Raw genomic sequence first — 23,060 nt, forward strand, 5'->3', positions numbered from 1 at the left:
GTAAAAAAAAAAAAGTTTTCTGCTGCCTTGCTTTTTTATTCTTTATCGCCTCTATCCAGACATGTTTGGATCTCTGTTCTTGGGACTTATGGGCTTAAATGTACAATTATGTTTACTCTTGGTTAGTTCATATATCAATTTCCACTTTATTGGTGTAAAAGCAACAACAGAGAGGTGTATTATCTTGGCGGCCTTAGTGGCTGTCTATCTGTGAGTGTGTGTATGTGTGACAGCATAAGACAAACCACGGTCCAGTGATCACGCCATCTCCCTCACTGAGCCATGCTACTGGCTGTCTGAGAGTGTCAGATACCAGAACAGACACACACACTCACACCCACACACAAGAAAGACACGCACTGGATTGGATATGTTTGAATTTAAGAAAACATGCAGGCATCCAGGTAGATGCACAGCTCTTTGATATGCCTTGAGGAGGTAATGATGTACCTGAAGTGACCTTTTTCAAAATATCTCCATCGTGTCACCTTGCTCACTGAAAAATTTCCCGTCCCACCACCTTGTCAACTTCCCTTCATCTTTTACAGGTTTTTAGCCAACCTGACAACTCAAGCAAGCTGTCTGAAGGTCAGTGTTTTCACAGTAGCTTGTAGATGTTAAACTACCTGGGGAGTGTGTCTCTCTCCTGATGGCAGCCAGTGTCATGCTCTCGCAGTTTCCTGACATTGCAGAAAGTGTTCCATGCTAAATGTGAAATGTCACTTTCATACTAAAAGGTCACGTATTATAGAAGGTAATGTGTTTAGGCAAGACATCTGTATTATTTGAATATGTTTCAAGTTCAAGTCTGAATTTACTGTCAGATTAATATAGGCAAGGTTTTCTCAGGAAAGTAGCTGTGAAAAGGGAAGCACAGTTTTGTAGCAAAAATCAATATAGATGTCCAAGTTAAACTGGTATCCATGTGTTTCATCCACATAAGGACTCAGTTGAAAAAAAGGGTCAGACCGCTGCAACACCAATCACGTAATCAGAACTCCAAGGATAGTTATTACAACTGGGATTGATCCTAAGTGGCTCCACTCATTATGAACTATTGAACTCTTCTAATCAGACAAGCTCAGGATAGTTAAACTGGCACACCCACAGGACTGCTCTGTCTCTGCTGACTTTGGATGTCTTTGAACACAGAATCGAGTTCAGAGACACACAAAAGCACTGGGCCACCTACACATTACTCTAAGTGGAGCTGCTCAGCCATGAAAACCATGCCATGAAGCTCTTAGGACATAATGTTTGTACTGATGTTAATACTAGAGGAGGGTTAGAATCTGCAGTTATTGAATCAGCAGAGCTTTGGCAGATTTCACTACATGCCTCAACACTTTGTCACCCTGCTTTTTATCTGGCCTGCCACTTTGTGGCTAAATTGCTGTGGTTCTTAACTGCTTCCACTTTTGCAATTTGCAAACTTACTTGTTGCACTGGTGACAACCTATAACAGTACTGTGCTAGAATTCAGTGAGTTATTTTTTAAAAACCCATTCTCTCACAAATGTTTGTAAAGGCAGACTGGATGACTCAAATGCAGAGTCAAATGCAGGCATCGATTACATTTTAAAAAAAAAAGGCAAACCAAAGTCCACGAGAGAAAGCAGGGAAACAGAAACATGGGGAACTAAAGAACAGTACACAAAGGAAACAGGATTACAACAAGGCACTTAGGGAGATGCCAAACAGCAGGGAACATAGCTCCAAGTCATCAGAAAAATTAGACAAGGAAGTTTAAAGTAAATACAAAATACACAAGACTAAGTTTATCAAAATGAAACTGGAAAAAAACAGTTTGACTGATTACACTAAGGGGAAGGAAATACATTAAATAATGTGATCCCTAAGAAAACCTAGAATCACATTGATTATTTAAATAAAGAGCACTTTAAATTCCAAAAAACATTTAGAGATGTCAACAACTAACTACCATTTCAACACTATTGTAAACAAACTAACGTAATTAAAATATCACCATTGCCTGTTTGTCTGCCAGTTTACACTACATAATTTTAAGTTTGTTTTCAGTTTGTCCTGCCTGTTCCTACGAAAACAGCTTCAGTTTGAGAAATCATCTCCAAGCATAAATGTAGCTAAAATATTTAAACCAAGCCCCAATATACTTATCTTAAGCTCCATATTTCTCACCACTCAACTTATCATACCAAACAATTATTTGACCTTCAAAACTACTTGCTGACGTGCTGTAGTTCACTACATCCGGAGCTGCTACATTACCTCCTATGCTCGAAATAAAAACTATGGTTGAACTTTTTATTCAACGTGACGTGATTCACTTCCACTTCATGAAAAGATAAAATGATGGTATTTGTAGCCAAAGAATGACGTCTGGGTGAATCATATATTTTCCAGACCAAGACTAACTCAGTGTCAAGGCTGCCTCATGTTCTCGCCTCATGCATCACCCAAAAAAATAAATAAATAAAAAAGATTTTTAACATGATATAACCACAAGGCTGTTGTTGTGTGTACATCACTGACCAAGCAAGTTAAATGAAAAGGAATGGGAGTGCACTTAAATCCATCTTATTCATTACTCTCACAACATTAATCAGCAACAATGAATGTTTTTTTAAGCAAGAAAACATTTTGCTCTTAAAAATAAAATATAGAAAAAAGGAAATGCTGCTGCCTTTGTAGCAGCATAGAAATCTCTGCCAAGAGTATTCCTCCTTGTTAAACCGATCCTCGTCTGAAGCAAACAGAAAGTGTTTCACTGACATTGGTTCAGGGAATACAAGCCTCAGAGGGGACATTTATCATATACCATTTTCTATCTCTATGGTTCATCCAGCTGGCACATGTGGGTACTAACCTTTACTTTGACGGGCATGGATCGGTTTAAAATGATTTCTATCAAGACGGATTGTCTATGGTGGGGAAAAAATAAATAAGATAACCTGTGGAAATTTGTCTCGGCACAATATCTAGTTATAAAGGACTTTTGCTCACTGAACTCTCAGAAGGGTGTATAGTGTATCTCTGTGAAAATGCACATTTATATCTTAGGTTTAGATCTTTATCTTCATTTTTTCCCCACCTTTATCTTCTTAGGCTTTGCTATCCCGTCATGTGTGATTTTAACTTTTGCACACTGACTTTAAACCCCCTGGAAAACCCTCAATCCCAACTAGATGTGATTCGTCATAGGATAAAAGTGAAAAAACAAGTTTTCCTTTTTCAGTGAGCCCTACCTGACATCCAAATTATTTGAATGCCCTAATAAATATATAAAGAGCCACTATATCAGATTGTTTACTCAGTCAACCATCTATGGTAGGGATGTCAAACTCATTTTACACATTGAGCCACATATTCGCTACTGTAATCTCAAGTGTGCCAAACCAGTGAAGCTACATGATAAACATGTACAATTACAGAAAAAGTTCTGTAGTTCATTGCCATGTACTGTAATGATAAAATATCGTTTTGTTCATTCAAAGAAAATTTCTTTTTTTCTTGTCTTTCTGCGAATCGACTGTAACATCATAAATGTATAAAATAGTAAAAAAACAGCAACTTTCTGTTATTTAATTGTTTATCTATTACTAATAATAGTAATAGTGTAGTATGAATGAGGGTCATTCTTTATTGACAGGAAAAACTGTAAAACTTGTGAAAAAGCAGTTAAAAGTTCAAAATCTGCAACTCCTTCAGTCTTTGCTGGGGAGATTCTGTCCCCTGGACCTTACGCTTGACATCCCTGGTCCCCTGAATCAGATTTAAACATTGTCTTTGATGACTGATTGTTAAAACATTTTGGAAAAAACCCAAATATGTTTACAATATTTTTGCACAGTTCCCTCAAATGCCAGTATTTTGTTTGAAACTAATCCTATCAACTGGATTTAAGAACAAAAGTATTACAATCAGGATTTCTCCAATTGTTTTGCAACAGCAACAACAGATAAGAAAAGGCTTATTAAACTGTGGTTTCTCAACATGTTTATGTCTATATGTTGCAATACGTATCAAGCGAAACAACATTGAAAATCATAATAACTTAAAAAAAATTGAAGTGAAATAACATTGATTTATGTGCAAGTGTAACAAGCATGTATGCATGGCCTGCAGCTACTTTACTATGCAGCTTACGTTTGACTTGCCCCAGTCAAGCTTTCTACTATACCAGAGAGTGAGGTAATCTTGTTTTATATTTATGGAAATTTGCACTCCTGCAAACCACAGCGAGATTTATTATGCAAGACAGAATTACATTTGTGAAACACATGGTTGGTCCTCATCATTTATTCTCTTGCAATTAACATTAAAATTGACAGACTATTACACTACATATTACTGATAAGCTAAAGGGCAAGTGTTACTTCTTTCTTGCTTATAATATGCACCTCATGTGAGCGTTACTCATCCTTGTTTTCTAAACTATCCATAAATTGGGGACAATGCCAACTTTTTTCCCAGGACATGCATTTTTTTTAATGAAAGTATAATCTGTAGAACCATCAGATATTAAATGGCTTTGGTTTCTAAATGATGGGCAGTTGGAGTAAAGCAGGGGTGTCCAACTCCAGGCCTTGAGGGTCAGTGTGCTGCAGGTTTTAGATGTGCCCTTGATTCAACATAGCTAATTTAAATGGCTGGTGATGAACTAATCATTTGGTTCAGGTGTGTTGACCCAGGGTGATATCTAAAACCTGCAGGACACCAGCCCTTGAGGCCTGAAATTGGACACCCCTGCAGTAAAGGTTTCAATGAAACAATAAGCAAACAAGGTACCGTCCCTACACACAGCTCCCCGGGCGCTGCATTGGTGGCTGCCCACTGCTTCACTGGGTGAATGTGTTAAATGCAGAGGAGTAATTTCCCTATGGGGACTAACACATGCACATTATTATTATATTATAAAAGTGTTTCATCAGGCTCTAGCAGATACAAAATGTAACATATTATGTGCAATAGAAAACATTTGATTTTTACAATTCCTTACATGTAACAGATTTGAGCATTTTTCTAGAAAACTACTTTTTTTTGCCAGCTGATTGCAGTACAGTTTGCAGAACTTCCCGCACAAACACTCCATCGCTTTGTGATGCTATGCAGTATACTCTCTTTTAGGCAATTCATTTCTCATAATACAAAGTGGTCTGCCTTGAAAGAATTTTCCCACAGGACCAAATGAATGAGTCACAAAAAGTCCAGCTTTTAGAGTGCTCGCGCGAATGGAACACAGTGATAAATAGAAAAAAGAAAAGAAAAAAGATCTCGGATGTAAATGTCAGAATGAAGGGTTTATGCACAGCCTGATCCTTTACTGATCTTTCTTGGTTCAAAGCCCGATGAAGAGAGATGGAAATTAAAGCAAAACTGAATATATGAACTGCAGTCAAACAGAATATTCAGCAGTAACTATAAATCATATTTATGATGTAGATGAATTAATTATATAAACTCTCATAATGTAATATTAATCTTTATGTATCTCAAAAGTATGTCAGTCTATTTAGTCTGCATATTATATTCAATATTTTTGAATTTGATACAACTAAATTTGAATTTGAGACAATTAAATTTTACCTGGTAGAAATAAACTGCAAGATTTCCTGGGAACCATTCTCACTTGAAAATGGACTAAATCCAACTTCCATACGATCAGGTATTTTACCCACCAGCCACGCATTACAGCATGACTGGCTGATTAGTTCTCTATCCCTGGAGCAATTTCAGTGAACAGCTGCCTGTCTACAGTTGTGTGAAAAAATAAGTAAAGCCCATGAAAAACGTTGACTTTTTCAATACATTTAAACAAGCAAACACTCAATCCTCTTTGAAACAGCGCCTGCAGATAAATGTGATATACTCAAATCAGTGATACATAAAATTCTAATTTTCCAGTCCATCCAGCTTCTGAACTGCATATCCAGATCAGGGTCAAGGTGGGGCTTGAGCCTAAAACCCAGCTGACATGGGGCAAGACGATGGGGTGGAGGGTAACCTGATAATCTAAACACACCTATGGCCAATTTAGAATTCGTGTTGGGATGTATTACACATTACCCTTTTACTCGAATGCTCCACATAGAACATATTTTTTTTACACTACCTACTTACATTTGTATGACTCCATAACATGGTGAGAAATGAGTTGTGGGATAATTGTTAGTTAATATTATAGGCTCCAGTCCTGCACACTGACACGAGTTAGTATTCTAGTGTGTCATGAACTGCGGAGTATGCAGATGATATATTGTGGAGTTGGAGGACCCAGATGGAGGCTAACTAGAGTAAACGAAAGCGAGCCATTTATTTATATTGGTAGTCATGGTACAAAAACGCAGTCTCTTAGAATTTTTGTTTCTATTTTCAACATGTCAAAAGCAGACTTCAAACTATATACCAGTTTTTAATCCTACAGTACAGTTATGTGGATTTTTTTGATAGATTTGTCCAATCCATAAAATTAGGATTAAGAATTCTAACTAAGCGATTAGTATCTTATTAGGAAGTGACATAGGGAACATGTCCTATTTCAAAAAGTGTGACATCTGGGGTCTGCTGTTCTCTTTGTAGCTAATTAAGCCATCATGGCAGGACCTAAACAGCTGTTTTGGGTTTTGAAAAATGAAACTACAACTTCCATAATCAGCATAAACTGATTGTGGAAGTTTTTAGCTATCAGACAACAAGATAGCAGGATGATACTGATTAATGAGTACCATGTACACAGCTACCTCCTGTTACTTTCAATTTATATTCCTCAAATTCCTTCCATTTTATGCAGTATTTACAGCCCCTGTGTAAGTCTCACGTCCGCTCTGCTAGTTTTATTACAGAACCTAGAAGGAAACATCTGGGTAAATATTTTAAAAAGTTATTCGTGATTTGGTCTTGACCTTGTGACCTGTGAAAGTGTGGCTATGATGCTAACTAAGCTGTTTCATTGTTTCACAGATTAGCTAGACCTTGTATTTCTGACTTCCTTTTTAAATGATTTATGTGCCTTTTTAAAGTGTAGCATCACAAAAATCCTTTTTATACAAAACATAGTCATTCCCAGTTTGCATAAATCTGTATTTCATATGTTATTCTGATGTTTTTGTCATTACTTTTCTATACAGTAAGCATATTACTGCCATTCAGCTAGAATAAGGTAAAACTGCTTTTGGAGGCCCTTATTTGCTATGAATTTTAGATTTTTCCCATCATGCTAAAAATATCTATGCACCACACATGCCCTGGGTTAGCATAAAGCTGGTTATTTCGATAGTGTCCCAGCCGCAAGTCCCATGACACTACAGATGTCTGGTGGCAAACACCTCTATATGTCACCTGCTTTCTCCCATTGAGAGAGGTTGATGGCATTCCCAGCAACACTGCTGCAACCAGGTCCATAATAATCATGAAACAGATGCCCTGAAGAGTTCAGTGTTCAACTGAGAACAGCTACAATCTTTCCGTTGCTCATCTGTCACATGGTCTTTGGCTTCAACACTGCTGAGGTGACAACTGCTCCCTTAAGGTCAACTCATCCACCAAGCACCTGTTATTCAGACAACAAAATTCTCACTGAATCTGAAATGTATGAAATGAGTGAAAATGACCACAATCTTCACTCTAAAAAGCCGCTGGGTATGAATGGTGTAAACCATGGGGGAAATATGTTCCCGCAGATTTGTAATAGACATTTGGAGAAATAACTAGAGAGTAAAAGTAAATACACTTTAATTATTTTGAAAATGGAGAGATATTTGTTTGACTAGCTGCTCGCTGTAAGAAAAGGGTCAAAAAGAGACATTACTGTGTATTTAGGAGGCTGAATGTAAAGAGATGCAGCACTTGTGCATTGTTCTTGTAGATTACTAAAGATCTAAGAAACATTTAAATATCCCATTAGATACTACATTGCTATCAGCTCAATTTTAGTAATGTAATGCAGTTAAAGAACTACAAAACAGATTCTTTCTTTTTGTTTTGTTTGTTTGTTTTTGTGGATTCCAGTATCTACTTAACTTAGTGATTAGCTGCAATTATGTCATTTTACTCTCATAGTTGAAGTCATAGCTTAATGGATTGATTCCCAGTCAGTGTTGGGAAGGTTACTTTTAAAATGTATTCCACTACAGATTACAGAATAGATGCCCCAAAATGTATTTTGTAACGTGTTACGTTACTCAATGAGAGTAATGTATTCTGAATACTTTGGATTACTTAATATATTATCAGCAGTTTTACAACTACGTGAATGTACTTTTGCTGTGTGATTTATTACTATTACTGAAGGATACCCACCATACCAATACCAACCAGATTTTTAAATCTTAATATAAAATGAGTAACAGTAGGGTGGACATTAGCTAAGGCTGCACTTTTTGCAGCGATCTCCTAAAACTATTCCGTGCAAAACAGGTCCACGGTACCGTAGTAAAGGAACCTCTGGCTAATACGTCGGTTCCGTGTCGGGCTCGTAGCCGAAAACTAGCTTTACTTTGTTGTCTGGGTCAACTTTGCTAGCGAGAGACAGAGAGAGGCGTTGAAAGGCTGCTCCAACAGAACTTATTGTTTCGGAGGAAAACAGTGTACAGTCGAGTCTTAATAGCTCACTTACAACTGGGCTACGCTGCCCATGAGGCTACATTCTTTAGGGCTATGCCTGTAACACTCTGCCTATTGCCTTCATATTAAATACATTTTTGAACACTAATTTTAAAAAATATATTTCTTCAGGTCATTATGCGGGCCGCAAGTAGAGGTGACATGGGCCGCAAGATTGAGACACAGGTATTAGAGCCTCTTAATGCGTGTTTTGTTTGGGTTTCCACCAGCGTGGATTTACCAAAAATAGAGAGGGCATAGCCTAACATATGAAACAGGAATTGACCGCCGTGTAATCCCTTTATTTCAACAAAGTAACTGTATTCTGAATACCACCTTTTAAAACGGTAACTGTAACGGAATACAGTTACTCATATTTTGTATTTTAAATACATAACACTGGAACATGTATTCTGTTACTCCCCAGCACTGTTCCCAGTTGGGTATCGATGGTCCTGTGGGTGTATATGGAGATTTGCAAAGTACCTCTATCTTTCAGAAGACAAAAAATGAGATTGAGATGTATTAGATGATGCGCCAAGCACTGCATCAATTTCAATTATGTCCCGTACACATAAGGAATTGTCAGCACTCACAGCTCGCCATAAAGTGACGTGAGGATGCTAACAGAAATGTCAGCATGGATTGCTAAAAGTGATGAATAGCTGGTATAAATAATATGCTTCTGCAGTTTCAGCTCACAGTAATCTTAATGTTAACCTTTAACCTATTTAGCAACGAAAAATAGATATAGATATAGTTGAAACCCAGGTCAAGAAAGTTCTAACAGTAAGAGAGGAAATATGAAGATGCATTTTTCCAACATTTACTCATACTCCAGTGGATGCATCGAGGGCAACTCAGCATAAGGACGCCAAGGATACTTTGGCATGCAGACCGGAGGAGTCAGGGATCGACGCACTGACCTTCTGACTGATAGACGACCCACACAACCACCTGTGCCACAGCTGCTCTGTGCTAACCTTCTGCTAGCATTTACACAGCATCTGTACAAACTCAGCAGTAACCTGAGACCCTTATTTCAGTAACAGTGAGACCAATGTCACAAGACTGGTCAATTGTAACTAGCAACGGCTGATCAAGACTGCAGGAAAAACTGATGGATTTCTCCTAAATATAAGACATTCAGGAAAAACAACTAAACTCGAGTGTGATGGTGAGAAAGAACATCTTTATGCAATCAATAAACATTTAAGCTTTGGATATAACTATTCATGTGGAGTAATTTTCTTAGCATCTAACCAAATCAAAACTAAGCAGAAGGAGCAGACTTCATGTGGGAAACAGCCTGATTACAGTTGCGGCCACTAACGCCTCCAGAAGTGTCAAAACTCTGGAAAGACAGGTGGACTCAGGTGTCTCATTAGAAGCACAAAGAGCTTGTTAATGAGTCCTTTTGTCATTCTGTGTATGCAGATTCATTTTGCTTTGACCACCAATTTATTACCGGAATGACACTCGTTATTTTTATTATTATTGCTTTTTTCTCTCTTTTAAAACTTGCATCATATATGCTGAACACGTTATTGAAGGTTTACTTGAGCCCATCTGATATTTTCTTAGGGTATAAAAAAGAAGCGGCAACTAAGTAAGCTGCAAAGAACACAAAAAATACAAGACTCTCTCTGACATCTGCTGAGGTGGCCAGCCTATAGCCCAGCCTTAAAGCTTAAAGATGTCCCCTGCACCCTCCTAGCATGATCAGAGGTACAAACACTGCAGAGATCTAAGAGTGCTGGAAAATATGAAGACCACAAGCAGGCTAAAGTACACTCATAAACTTGTAAAACATATGATCTGCTCCATTTTACGCTATCGTTTGTTTCGTGGTGTCACAAAATGATTTTTTTCATTGTTCTGATGGTCACTGTAGTGGCTATATTAATTTCTTAAAGTTCTCTCTTTCTCTTATATTTAATATAACCACACTACGGATGGGCAAGCGCCTGTTTTTATGCGTTTTGGTTAGCAACAACGACGGTAACACCATGGCGTGTCCACTTGTTTATGTTCCACATAAATCTTTCACAATAAAGCTCAAGATCCTGTTGAAACATTTCAAAATAAACTTAATCACGTGAAAGAGCAGATTATTTATGGATGAGAAGTAAAAAAGAGCTGCCAGGTGCTAAAAAATAAACCTTAGACTCAAACGTTAGAACAGGCTTTTCCCCGCAGCACACTGTGTAATAAATACTCACAAAGAAAACGGCAGCCATTACAACTTATGTCTAAAAATATATATTTTCATGCATCGGTTAAAACACTCGACTCCAGCTACATGACGCACAGCTGGAAACACTTCCCGCAAGTCAAGCTGCCCGAGATTCACAGAATTTACAGAAAATGTTACATTTTTGTGATTTATAATGTTATCGGGACGATAGAATTCTTATATCGGGATATTTTGGTCATATCGCACAGCCCTAGTTGGACTTCACTGAATGATCAGTCTAACGACAACAGGAAACCAAGCCCGTTATCTAAAGAGAACATTTGCTTTCCCCTGGTGAGAGGAATCCTATTCATGTTTATTAGGGATAGCTCAGTAGGTAGAGTGGTGGCCCCATGATCAGAAGGTCGGGGGTTCGATTCCCCTGAACAGCTACCCTGAGGTACCCCTGAGCAAGGTACCGTCCCTACACACTGCTCCCCGGGCCCCCAATGGCTGCCCACTGCTTCACTGAGTGAATGGGTTAAATGCAGAGAGGGATTTTCCCCACGGGGACCAATAAAGTACACACTTTCTTTCTTATAGTTTGTTTTGAGCATGGCTTTGCTATATGTATTTTGATAGACACACAAAAAACCCAAAACTGGACAGGTTTTGTTTTTAAGGTTTGGAGTGAGTTTGCCTCTGTGTGTATATAAATTCTACCCTGAAAACTCTTATCGAAAACAAATATATTTTGATTAGTTCAGTATCTGATGTTCTTCAGCTTGTGAAAATACAGCTACTACATATAGTCTAATATAGATCTGTGTTCTCAATACTAGTTTAGTATGTTTTTTTCATATGCAGATTTCTGTAAGTGGTCATACAAGGGGCAGTAGGAAGAGTGGGTCATCTACTAACAGGAAGGTCAATGGTTCAAGCCTCAGCTACTCCAGCAGGCACTACCTTGGGTTAGCCTCTGTTGTTTAAATGGGCTATAGGCGAGAAAAAAAAAACATAACAAAAATGTACATAATATAACATAGTGCATGTTTCAGATATATTCTTTTAACTTTCAAGAAAAAATTATGTTTAACTCAATTCAGTGGGCTGCATACAGAGTTAACTCTGATTGGTCAATTAGATTATAAAATGCTATGCAAGTACTAGTCTGTTTACCATATACAAAGATGTAATGACATTTACACACATCTGCACAGGGATTCAGGGGACCAACACCCTTAAGATTGCTGATTGGCTGCTCTAACCTCTTTGTGCCTTCTAGGTTTCTCATCTATTATTTCCAGCTACCACAGCCAGTGTTGTTTTTAAAAAAAGAAAAAAAAAGATTAGATGGGTCAGTTTATCTGACCACTAAAGCACTCTGCCTCCACAATAAGATTACAAATGATTTCAAAAAGAAAAGAAACGTGAAACTAATGCAATTGTTAGACTCCACACAGTAATATGTTTCATAGTGTGGAAAAAAAATGTAATGGTAACAGATGATGATGACCCTGACTCAATATAAGTCCACTCTCCGTATCTTTTAATCCCTTTAGCATGAATGTGATCAGACAGCCCAAACAGTCTCAGAGCTTTAGAAATACTGAAACAAACGATTTGGGGAGAAAAACTTTTTTTTCATCTTTGCAGGTTGCTTACAAACATTCATCTTTGCTCTTTTTCTCTTTTTTCTCTAGCCTCTCCATATAAGTCTTTCCAATACTTTCAGATTTTCCCGAGGCAGGTGTGCGACTGACTTTTCCAAATCACTCATGTGTGAAACAGCTTGAATTAGAACCACTATCACATACAAAGGAAACTAAACCTCATCAAGTAGTTTCTCCCTGTTTTCATGGGGTCAAAGACTGCGCGAGGACTCTCACTGGGCAAAAGGTCCTATTTGGCAAGTGTTTCTGCAATATGTAAAACACTGACAAATGAATCAACACCCTTTTTTAAATAAAGTAAAGCAATGGAAGGACCTTCAGGACCTCTGAGCTCACCATGTTTAATAATTACCTTCACTGGATATTCATTCTGCTGATTCGAGTGTTTTGAGGAGAATCTTAGCAGGAAAGGTCAAACAGTACTTGTAATGCAGCGGTGGGTGATCACACATCCACTGTCACTTACATCTCTAGAGTGGAGCAGCTGCAGATTACAGTGCTGTTAAATGCAATTCATTACACATTAGCATTTTACCACAGTGCTGCAGTTATTGACTGTACTACAGTGTGCATCCCCATAAACTACATGCTGTGCAAATGCAAGACGGTGTAGGTGTGTATGAATTATTTGTAACTGCTCGAGTAAACATTTGAAAGATATGAAAGAAGTAGAGTAATGTATACACTGTACATTTGGATATTATTGATTAATTGTTGGGTGGAGAGAACCCAGATTTGGTACTGTGTAAGTCTTACTGTTTAAAATGTATATTTAATTTAATGAAGCCTAAGCTCCACCAAATTGGTGCATTAATTAATAACAGAAAGAAGAGCCCTGAAACACTAACATATTTACTGTAATACAAAGAATGCAAAATATTCTGCTGAATATATAATATAACCTATTTTGCACAATATGGTCTAAAATATGTATAACCACTCCTTTATACGTAACTCTATTGCTATCTAGTAAGAGGAAGGACACATTGTTTACATATTTGAAAAAAGTGCAAATAGTACCATACCTACCATACCTATTTAACAGAATGAGTGAGTCAGCAGAGTTGTACCTGCATGATTAAGATTTAAGGCATGTAAACTGTATCTTGTAGTTTAATCCATTGATGACTGCTGTTAATATATGAGACAAAGATAAGAAAAACACACCCCTACCTTGCAACAGATGAGCAAAATAGCATCATGATGGGAAAGCTAGCTGGAGGAGGGGATGTGAGTGTTGAAAGTGTTGAACAAAGACTAGACTAGGACTAGTAGTGATATTACACTGTGAAAAGGAAACAAAACTAACTAAAAATGTCTGGGAGTATGGGCCATATGGATAGATGATCATCTTTTGTTTAAAAAGTTGGGCACTAAAACTTCCAACTTGCCCTGCTAGCAAACTGGCTTACAAAACTTTTGATGAGATCTCAGACGTACTAAAGAGGCTTTTAAATCTAACACCTCTGGCGATAGCTGAATGGTTCAGGTTTTACAAAAGGAATGAGTCAAATATTGAATTCATATTGGAGTATATGGCAGAGCTTCATAGATTAGGAGAGCATTGCCATGTCGGGGAGTACGCACTAAGGAACAGGCTTGTGTGTGGACTGAGCAATGAGGCCAATCTGAAATGGCTTTTGACAGAATATAGACTAACATTGACTTGCAATTTGGAAATTTCCATATTTATGGAAAACACAGCACACATAAAGTAGTACACAAAACTCAGACTTGATTAAGAAGTGTTAAAATGTTGCACCATCCTGCAGATTTCTGGTTTAAGGATAAAAGTTGCAGGATGGGCAATAAAAGAGGGTACATAGAGAAAATATGTAAATTAAAGACAGACAAAGAAAACAAGAACCAAGGACAAGAAGGTACAGAGGTAACATGAGAGACTCAAATGAGGATGATTTGTCAGTGACAGAAGTTATATGGCTGACACCTAATGTTTACAGAGTGCCATGAAAGATGAAACTAGCCAGTGGGTCAGTGCTCACATCCAGGAAAATGTTCCTAAACTCAACCTGAAATATACAAATGTGGGATTGATAACTTACACAGGAGCGAGAATCACAATATTGCAAAAGCTGAAGTTAAAGGTGAAATATGGGCACATATATGTCTCTTTGGCATGAGATAAAGGCCATGCGCCAAACAGAATTGAAGTTGTGTCAGAAATACTATATAGAGATTCAGTGTTGAGGGAGGGGATTGACTGAGCTTGAAGAGAGCGCAAGACCGAGGTTTCACAGGCAAGTCATGTTGTATACGGCTTAAAATCTAAGCAGTGTTTCAGTATTCGGTACACCAAGGAATATTAGCTGTAAAGAACTTATGTGACTGGGCAATGCTAACAGTATCTTTTGGAAAAAAGACAACAAGCAAAGAACATATTTGTCACTGAATCCCATAATACATATAGACCAATATCCAATCCCACGCAAAGATGACACTTGTGATTCTTTAGCACAGTGAGAGTTTTTAAGAGATTACCTTGCTTGGGCCCTATCTATATCTATAAAGGAAAATATAACAACCATCATACTCACAAGAGTCTATATGAATACAGTAAATTGATCTTTGGCATCGCCACTGCTCCAGTAATTTGGCAAACTGCCCCGAGCCAGCGGCTGCAAGCTATATCAGTCACTCAGTCATACTGAGAGAGCATAATCATTACTGTTCCAGATGATACCATGCATTTTGCAAGCATAGTTGCTGTTCTGACAAATTAGTGGAGCACTAGCTGTCAATCATGGACTCCATAAGAACTCAGCAATCCTGAATGACTAAGTTTACTTAACTGGATTATCACAAAAGTTCTATCAACCTCTCAAGTGTGTTATATTCACTGAATGTGGTGCTGCAGTGGTAACCCAAATGGAAGCAGATCAGTGTATGTGCATATTTTGTCTTCTGTGTCACATTTAATATGTTTGGCTGGTACTGGGTAACTTTTAATTTTTGCCAATGAATTCATTTTTTGCATGTTTGAAAAAGGCAAGAGACAATGTTTTTGGTTTACTAGTGCTATGGGCAGAATACCTTTGTATGTTGGTAAGATAGTAAAGTGGTACCTGGGTGATTTTACATGAACATTGAACTGACACACATCATTTTTTTCTGTTATTGCAAGGGAAGAAACATATAAAAAACATCTATACAGAAATCCATCAAGTTAAGCTGCTGAAATAATCATTTTGTGGGGCATAATTATCACAATGTTTTTTAGGTTTGTCTGGTTTGCAAACTGCATGTATATAGTAAGCCTTACACTGATCCACTATGCTATGGTGGCAATCTGTTTCCCACTATCCTCTAACCATTTTCAAAATTTCCTTTATTACAGAACACAACATGTGTCCTCACAGCCTACACACTGAAAGTGGCAAGTTCTGATCCAGATTTGGATGCAGTACGGCTGGCGTGCTAGGTTCTTTCAAATGACTATAAGACCTACAAAGACCTGATCTTACACAGCCAGACATTTCTCCACAGAGCTGTGTCATTATGATGAATGCTTGCTTCCCCATGTGCAAATGTTCCAACGAAACGTGCTCTCACCCACTTTTTAGAAGACTCACCCCCACCATCATTTTATAAATGTTGCACAACCAAAAATGTTTGTGATCGGCCTAAGCAAATATAAAAAAACAAAACAAAACTGACTGTTCTTCCCCCCGATACAGTAGCAGAATAATAACTGCACCCTATGGAAGTGAGTCGTGCTTATAGAATGCCTTATTAGAGTTTGAGGACATTGCATGAAACTTTGTATCTGTATATTCCCTACCTTGCCAAGTATTCCCCCGAGCTCCCATTGCTCTGTTGTTTATCCATACAATTGGTAGTCCCTGGTATGAGTGCCAAGGCAGGATTATCCTGGGCAGCACTGCCCACGGCACGCGCCCCGAGTTCTAATGAGTCATGGACATAGTGATCCAGAGAAGGGGATCCCATGACCCCATGGGCCAGTAACCCCAGGGGTAACCCTTCTGTTCTCAGCTCAGCCACATTCTGGCTGTCCCCCAAGACCCAGTGAAACTCTGGAAGCGTCATCCGCGTGACCAGCGTCCACAAACGTCGCACCTCGCGAATGTCGCACCCAAATGTCACCAATCCTGTTGTAGATGAGTGTTCTCTAAGGGCCCCCAGCTGTCGCAGGAGAGTTTGCTGCTGGTCTGATTTAGAAGAAGTGGATGATGAAGAAGAAGAGGCAGCAGAGGAAAAATAGGGTAAGGTTGCAATACCTGATGCCACCGCCGAGGTTGATAGTGCAGATGAAGATACTGAAGAGGTTAAGGCAATAGTTGTCAGGTTGACAAGAGTGCCCAGGTGAAAGCGGGTGTTGTTCTTGATGAGGAAAAGGAAGTCACTAATATTCCATTCCTGGCAGAGCAGAATGCTGATGTCCCACCAGCCATTCATCATCAGCAGGGTATAGAGCAGCTGGGATTGTGGAGCCTCCACAGTTCGCATCGCCATTTGGAAATGTAGAGGATTCTGTGAAAAGTTGGTAAAAGGAGGACAGGTGTAATGGGAGTTGAATTGGCAAATGGAGTGGAAGGTAAAAAAAATAGTTGTAGGGGAAAAGTTGAAGTAACAGAAAAAAAAAACGGGAAAAATGTGATTTTGAAAAGTGGAGGAGTGCATTTAAAAAGGAACGAGGTGAATAGGTGTGACAGGAGGAGAAGATTTAAGGGATTAAAATAAATGGATGAAAAAATGGCAAAGGCAGTGGAATTAAATAATACGAGATAGAGAGGAGGGACAGTTAAACATAAACAGAAGGAAATAAAGGAGGAAATAAAAATGTTGTGATCAGAGGACAAAGTGTCGATGGGAATCAGTTGGATTTTATACATGGGAGACAGATAGCAAGAGAGACACAGCATCAGATGATTGGTTTTGGAATTGATGATATTGTGAGAAAAAGCAACATGAGGATAGCGGAGAAATGATGTTGGTGAAAAAGAAAGGAATAGGATGGGCATAAGGAAGTGAAATAAAACAGAAGAGCAGAAGAAGAAACAGGAGAAAGAGAAGGGTTCATAAATCCAAATGTAGTTACTTTTTGTCTTCAGTTAACATAGTTTGCTGTGTATAATGGATAACCTCCACTTACCTGTTTCTATAAATATAACTAATCACATTTTTTAACTGTGTAGTCACTTTGCAGTTCTGAATTGCAGTTCATTTCAAAAGAGCCTTTCCCCTACTCAGCACCACAACATTTAATTTAGTTTACACCTTTGTTGAATTTATGTGATTCATAATTTCAGCAGTTGATTAATGACCTAGACAGATCAATTAGTACATGGTGGCTGATTACCACTAGGACCTCATCTGATACAATAGAATTGTGCAGTCTCATAGTGTTGTTGTTGTGAGGAAAACCTTTCACCAATTTTAGCATCTTTCTAGAAAGAAAGTAAATTGAGAAGCATGAAATAGATTTATTCCAAAATGTACCGCCTAACTGGCTTTAAGTTTTAAATCTGCTGGACCACCTGCAGAGGTAAAAACAATTTAGCGCTTTATGCAAGTAATGCAGCATTGCATGTATTACATCATTGGCGACACATTTCGTATTACTCTTCTTCTAATCGACATTTTTCATTCTAAATAGTACATTTAAGATTCATTTGCTGCCTTTTAGGTCAGAGCTGGTTTAACTGTTTTGATACACTTGACATGTTTGAATTTGGTTCCTTTGTTCTGTTATTCTGTAATCAGCTAACAAATCCTTGCCAGTGTGGAAAACTTATTTCCAACCGTAGCAGTGCTACAAACAAAACTGCTGATTTTTTGGAACTTTGCCCCTAACATTAAATTAAGTAACAAACACTGGCTGATAAACAGTCCCCAGCCCCCTGTTATTTACATTGACTTGCCACTTTATTATGTACCCCTGTTCAACTGCTCATTAAACACAGATATCTAATCAGCCAGTCATGTGGCAGCAACTCAATGCATTTGGGCCTGTAGACATGGTCAAGTCAACCTGCTAAAGTTCAAAACAAGCATCAGAATAAGGAAAAAATGTGATTTAAGTGACTTTGACAGTGGGATAGTTTTTGGTGCCAGACAGCCTGGTCTGAGTGTCTCAGAAACTGCTAATCTACTGAAATTTCCCCTCTAAATCATCACTAGGGTTTACAGAGAATGACCCAAAAAAGAGAAACTATTCAATTCAATAAGTGGAAGTTCTTAAAATAAAAATGCCATATGTCAGATGAGAATGACCATGTCCTTAGAGCCACAAAAGGAAAGAAACTGTAACTCCAATAACTATGCATTGCAACCATGGTATGCCGAATATCATCTCTTGATGCAAACATGTTGCACCTTGAAGATGACAGGCTATATCAGCAGACGACCACACCTGGTACACCTGCTGTCACCTAAGAACAGGAAGCAGAGGCTAAGATTAACACAGACTCGCTGGTCTGATGAGTTTCAAAATATGGTGTAAACAACAAGAAAAACAAGGATCCATCCTGCCTTCTACCAACACTTAGTGGTAGTTATGGTGTAATGGAGTGGAGAATATTTTCTTGGCACAAAAATGATCCAGTTTGAGCAGAGCTCCTTTGGGATGTGGTGGAACAGGAAATTCACATCATAGATTTGATGCCCACAAATTTGCAGCACCTGTGTGATACCATCATACCAATTTAGACCAAAACCTGAGAGGAATTTTTTAGATATGAAAAATTAAGGTACTTCCAAAGAGAGAAGGGCTGTATCCAATGAAGTGTCCAGTGAGTTTCAGTTGCCACTATTCCAACACGCTAAAACCATGATTGCTCAAAATGTCAAACTTTATGAGCTCATGTTAGTTTGTAACCAACTATGAAACAGCAGTGCCGGTCTTTATATTGAATCCAGTCTTCTCTGCACATCTTGCACATCTCTTTGATTTGAGATATCATGCCAAATCAAGTGAAATGCCTATAACTCTTGAACTTAAAGTTTTATCAGTAGTCTGGCTAGTCTTTACACCCATGCCAAATTTAAGGTTTGCCAAAGTACAATAACAAGTATTGCTTGATGCAAATTTCTGCTACTCGAATTCAATAAAGGCTAAAGAAGACAGTCCCATTCTTAACAGTTAACTCTTTAATGCTGTCATACATGCACTTTCCAATCCAATCCAACCCACTTTCATCGCAGCACCACCATCAGGTCTCTTACAGGACTATTATTATGTAAAACTTCCGTCTGTGCTTTTAGCTGACTCCTGAAAGCAAGTCGCAGCTTATGGCAGTAACACCGCAATTTCACCAGAATCTGCAAATTTACAGTTCATATTTCTAATTCTAGTTTCAGTTTTATTTAATTTTATGTTCATGAAAGGTTATAAAAGTCTTTTTTATTCGTACGCTGATGTATTCAAATTATGAATGAAAGACCATGTTGGTTTTAATAGCAGTTGAAATATTTTCTTCAAGAGTCTCAGAATAGAAACACGATAAAAAGAGAGTCAATATTGAACTCAGCAGGTGTCTGAACACATTACTGTCAGAGATTAAATAATCAAATTCACTATTAAGGTTAATAATTGATGTTGGGTTTCAAGTTGTTCTACACTGGTTGGTTCCAGAAGACACACCTTGTTAACAAAACACTCAGTTCCATAGTGTTGAGCTATAGTATGAAGCTCTTTCATTGGCATAGTTATTTCCTGTTTGGTGGTAATGAATTTGCTCATTTGTTTGCAATAATCAGTTAAATGCAGACTACACACATAGATCAGAGCAGATACATTTGAAAGGTGACACTCATCCCTGTAATACTTGAAATAACATTAAATAGGTCAGAGGGCTGCATGAGCTGCATGAGCTGCCAGATCTGCGTCAGTATACCTCGGCATACTGTACCCAGTATACAATATGGCACTTAATCAGTCGCACACTTGTTTGCTTGCCTGAACCCACAACACCAAACACAGAATTAAAGTTGTTTAAGGGACCTGAGTGAACCACTTTAATTGCTTTACAACTTTTACACAAGCTTTGCACAAAAAAGTTCATTAGATTAATCTGTTGTTTAATTTGATTTATCCTGTTAATCACTCTGTCTAATAGACATGCAAATAAGATATTTATTAATCAGCTTATTGCATACACGTGGATAGATTGTTGCTGGAACAAAAGCACCTACAAAAGCAATTGCAAATGTTTTATTTCAGATTTAAAAGTCCTCTATCAGGGAGGAAAATGGTAATGCAGTCCACGGGGCATCAGAGTCTCACCTGCTCTCATTCTCCAGGAGGATTGGATGGATTATTTTCAACTGCGGCACTTCTGCACTGTGATCTCCATAAATCTGTAACCCTCTCTTTGTTCTTCATGTAAATAAACAGGAAAAAAAAATTGTACTGAGTGTGGCTCCTTGCTCCCCTACATAAATACAGAGATCTGCTGCTTTCAGTGTGCTGTGAAATCCCGGCTCTGTTGTCACTGTGCTCTCTTTTTTTAATCCCTCCTTGCTTCAAAAAATGATTTTCCCCTGTGATTTCCACATCTAAAACACATTAGCTGCAACTTGTTGTGCTAAGAAACTTGCAGAGTTTGCTGTATGGTAAAAAAAAAAAAAAAGGTATGGACTGACAGACTCATGAACCAGTGGACAAATCCAGTAATGACTTAGTTATTGTTCTTAATACAATGAATCATCTAATCAAAGAAAAATCAATAACCATCTACCATTTGTTATTGTAATACAATCGTTAGTTAACCAATTTAGTTAAATGAATGCATTGCAGAACAACTGAATTGTTATGGAAGACCTATTACGCTCAGTACCAGTTTCATATTTTTTATTTTTGTATTCCACTAGAAAAGCTGTGGAGGATCCACAGTTCAAAATAATCCTTATCTATCTGCACCCTCAGTTCATCCTCTGTCTCCCTTCAAGGCCAGCCTCGCCTTGAAGCCAAGTCTCTTCTGATTGGATGGCCCTCGCAAACAGGTTTGAACACTGCGTGGGAGATACTGCACTGATCACAGCTAGAGCTGTGTGGCTAAGATGATCGCGTTAATGATACCCACTCTCTTGACATCATGATGGAAACTAAGGATTAAGAGCAGTCTAAAGCTCAAACCTTTGGATCCAAAGGCATTCTTGCACATATATTAAACTTAGTACTTAACATGGGCCTATTATACTTTTTTATACCACATATACTGTTAGATTGCTGGATGTTTTAAAGATTGCAAGTCGACTGCTCAAACTGAATGACCATTTGCATGACACTATGTGGAAAGGCTGCTCAGTATAGACAGAATTTATTGCATGTTTTCTGTAGGTCTGATTACATTGGAGCAGTATACCTAATAAAGTGTTTATATGGTATATATTGCACATACATCATGATATTGGCGCATACCTGTAGCAATGTTGATTTTTCGCATACAGTTAGTGCTGACACATAACTGGAATAAGTAGCAATGTGAAGATGCTCTGTCTTTCTGTATATATGTGCGTATGTAGCTATCTTTCCACAGTCTCTGGGTCAGCATGGGATATATTTCCACTTTAAAACTAAGTCCTCCTATCTGAGATGACTGGTCTTTCCCAGAGAGCTTCCTTTTGCCAAGAGTTCCTCAGTTCTTTGGCTTTTATATGCTAAATTCTCATCCCTTTCCTGCTATCAAAACCACTCACCACAACTCCCAGCCCAGTTCCTTTACTCTGAGGTCACTTTATCCTTTGCTCCATAATCTCCATATTCTCATGCAGCTTCATCATTCTGACACTTACATAACATACTGTGGGCAGATCACGTTATCAAAAGTTTTTTTTTTTTGATGATTCATTGTATTACACAAATGTTCAGCTGTGAACCTTGTCTTTAAACTTTGACTTTAAACATTCCAGGATAAAATAAAAACTCAAGGTCAAACAAAGTGAGGAAATAAACACTAATGAGATCATCTCAAGACATCCAAAAAGTTTTTGCACTTTTCACACTCAAAAAATGTTTTAGAGAAATTGCTGTCAGCCTGCAGTTGGGATTTGCCAGTGAAACTAGATTGAGTCAGAAGGGAGTTAAGCCATTTCTCTAAAAGTCTCACACAAGCACTGCACACACTATTTCCTAGTCAGTTTTTTTGCACATGTTCATCCTTCCATTCAACAGTCTTCCCATCTACTCCTCTATCAATCAATCATCCTTAACTTTTGGTTTGTCAGTTGTATCCATTACTGTTATTTCACTTCTAGGAATCAGTTTTGACTTTAAACACCTGCTGACTCCTTACAGAGAAACCCTTCCTTGTGCACAGAGCAGGAAATTAGATATTATCCTAGAAACACACACACATTCTTACGCACACATATACACCAACACATAAACAGACACAAACTGTCTGACAAAGCCACACACACACATTACTATACCCTAGTAGGTGGCAAGTATCCCAGAACCCTTCAGTCCAGCTAATGGGTTTGGATGTGTGCATGAAAAAAACACATTCTTTGTCCCTCCTTTGGATGTTTGTGTGTAGAATATTACAAATACAGAAACACATGCAGATTGTTGGCTTTCTCTCACTGATGTGCAATATCTCTTCTTTGTAGCATCACCCAATTAAAGAGGTTTACAGTGTATTACA

General features: G+C 38.1%; 1 protein-coding gene across 1 annotated transcript in view; it reads right to left on the bottom strand.

Moving 5' to 3' along the window:
* The window catches only part of grin3a (glutamate receptor, ionotropic, N-methyl-D-aspartate 3A), a 52,273-nt gene that overhangs the window by 25,851 nt on the left and 3,362 nt on the right, over positions 1 to 23,060 (bottom strand). Inside the window, exon 2 of the mRNA XM_026174200.2 lies at positions 16,232 to 16,941. Within this exon, the coding sequence (XP_026029985.2) occupies positions 16,232 to 16,941 (710 nt within the window). The remainder of the gene's footprint in view (positions 1 to 16,231; positions 16,942 to 23,060) is intronic.

Source organism: Astatotilapia calliptera, chromosome 7 (genome assembly GCF_964374335.1).
Source record: "Astatotilapia calliptera chromosome 7, fAstCal68.1, whole genome shotgun sequence".
Taxonomy (NCBI): domain Eukaryota; kingdom Metazoa; phylum Chordata; class Actinopteri; order Cichliformes; family Cichlidae; genus Astatotilapia; species Astatotilapia calliptera.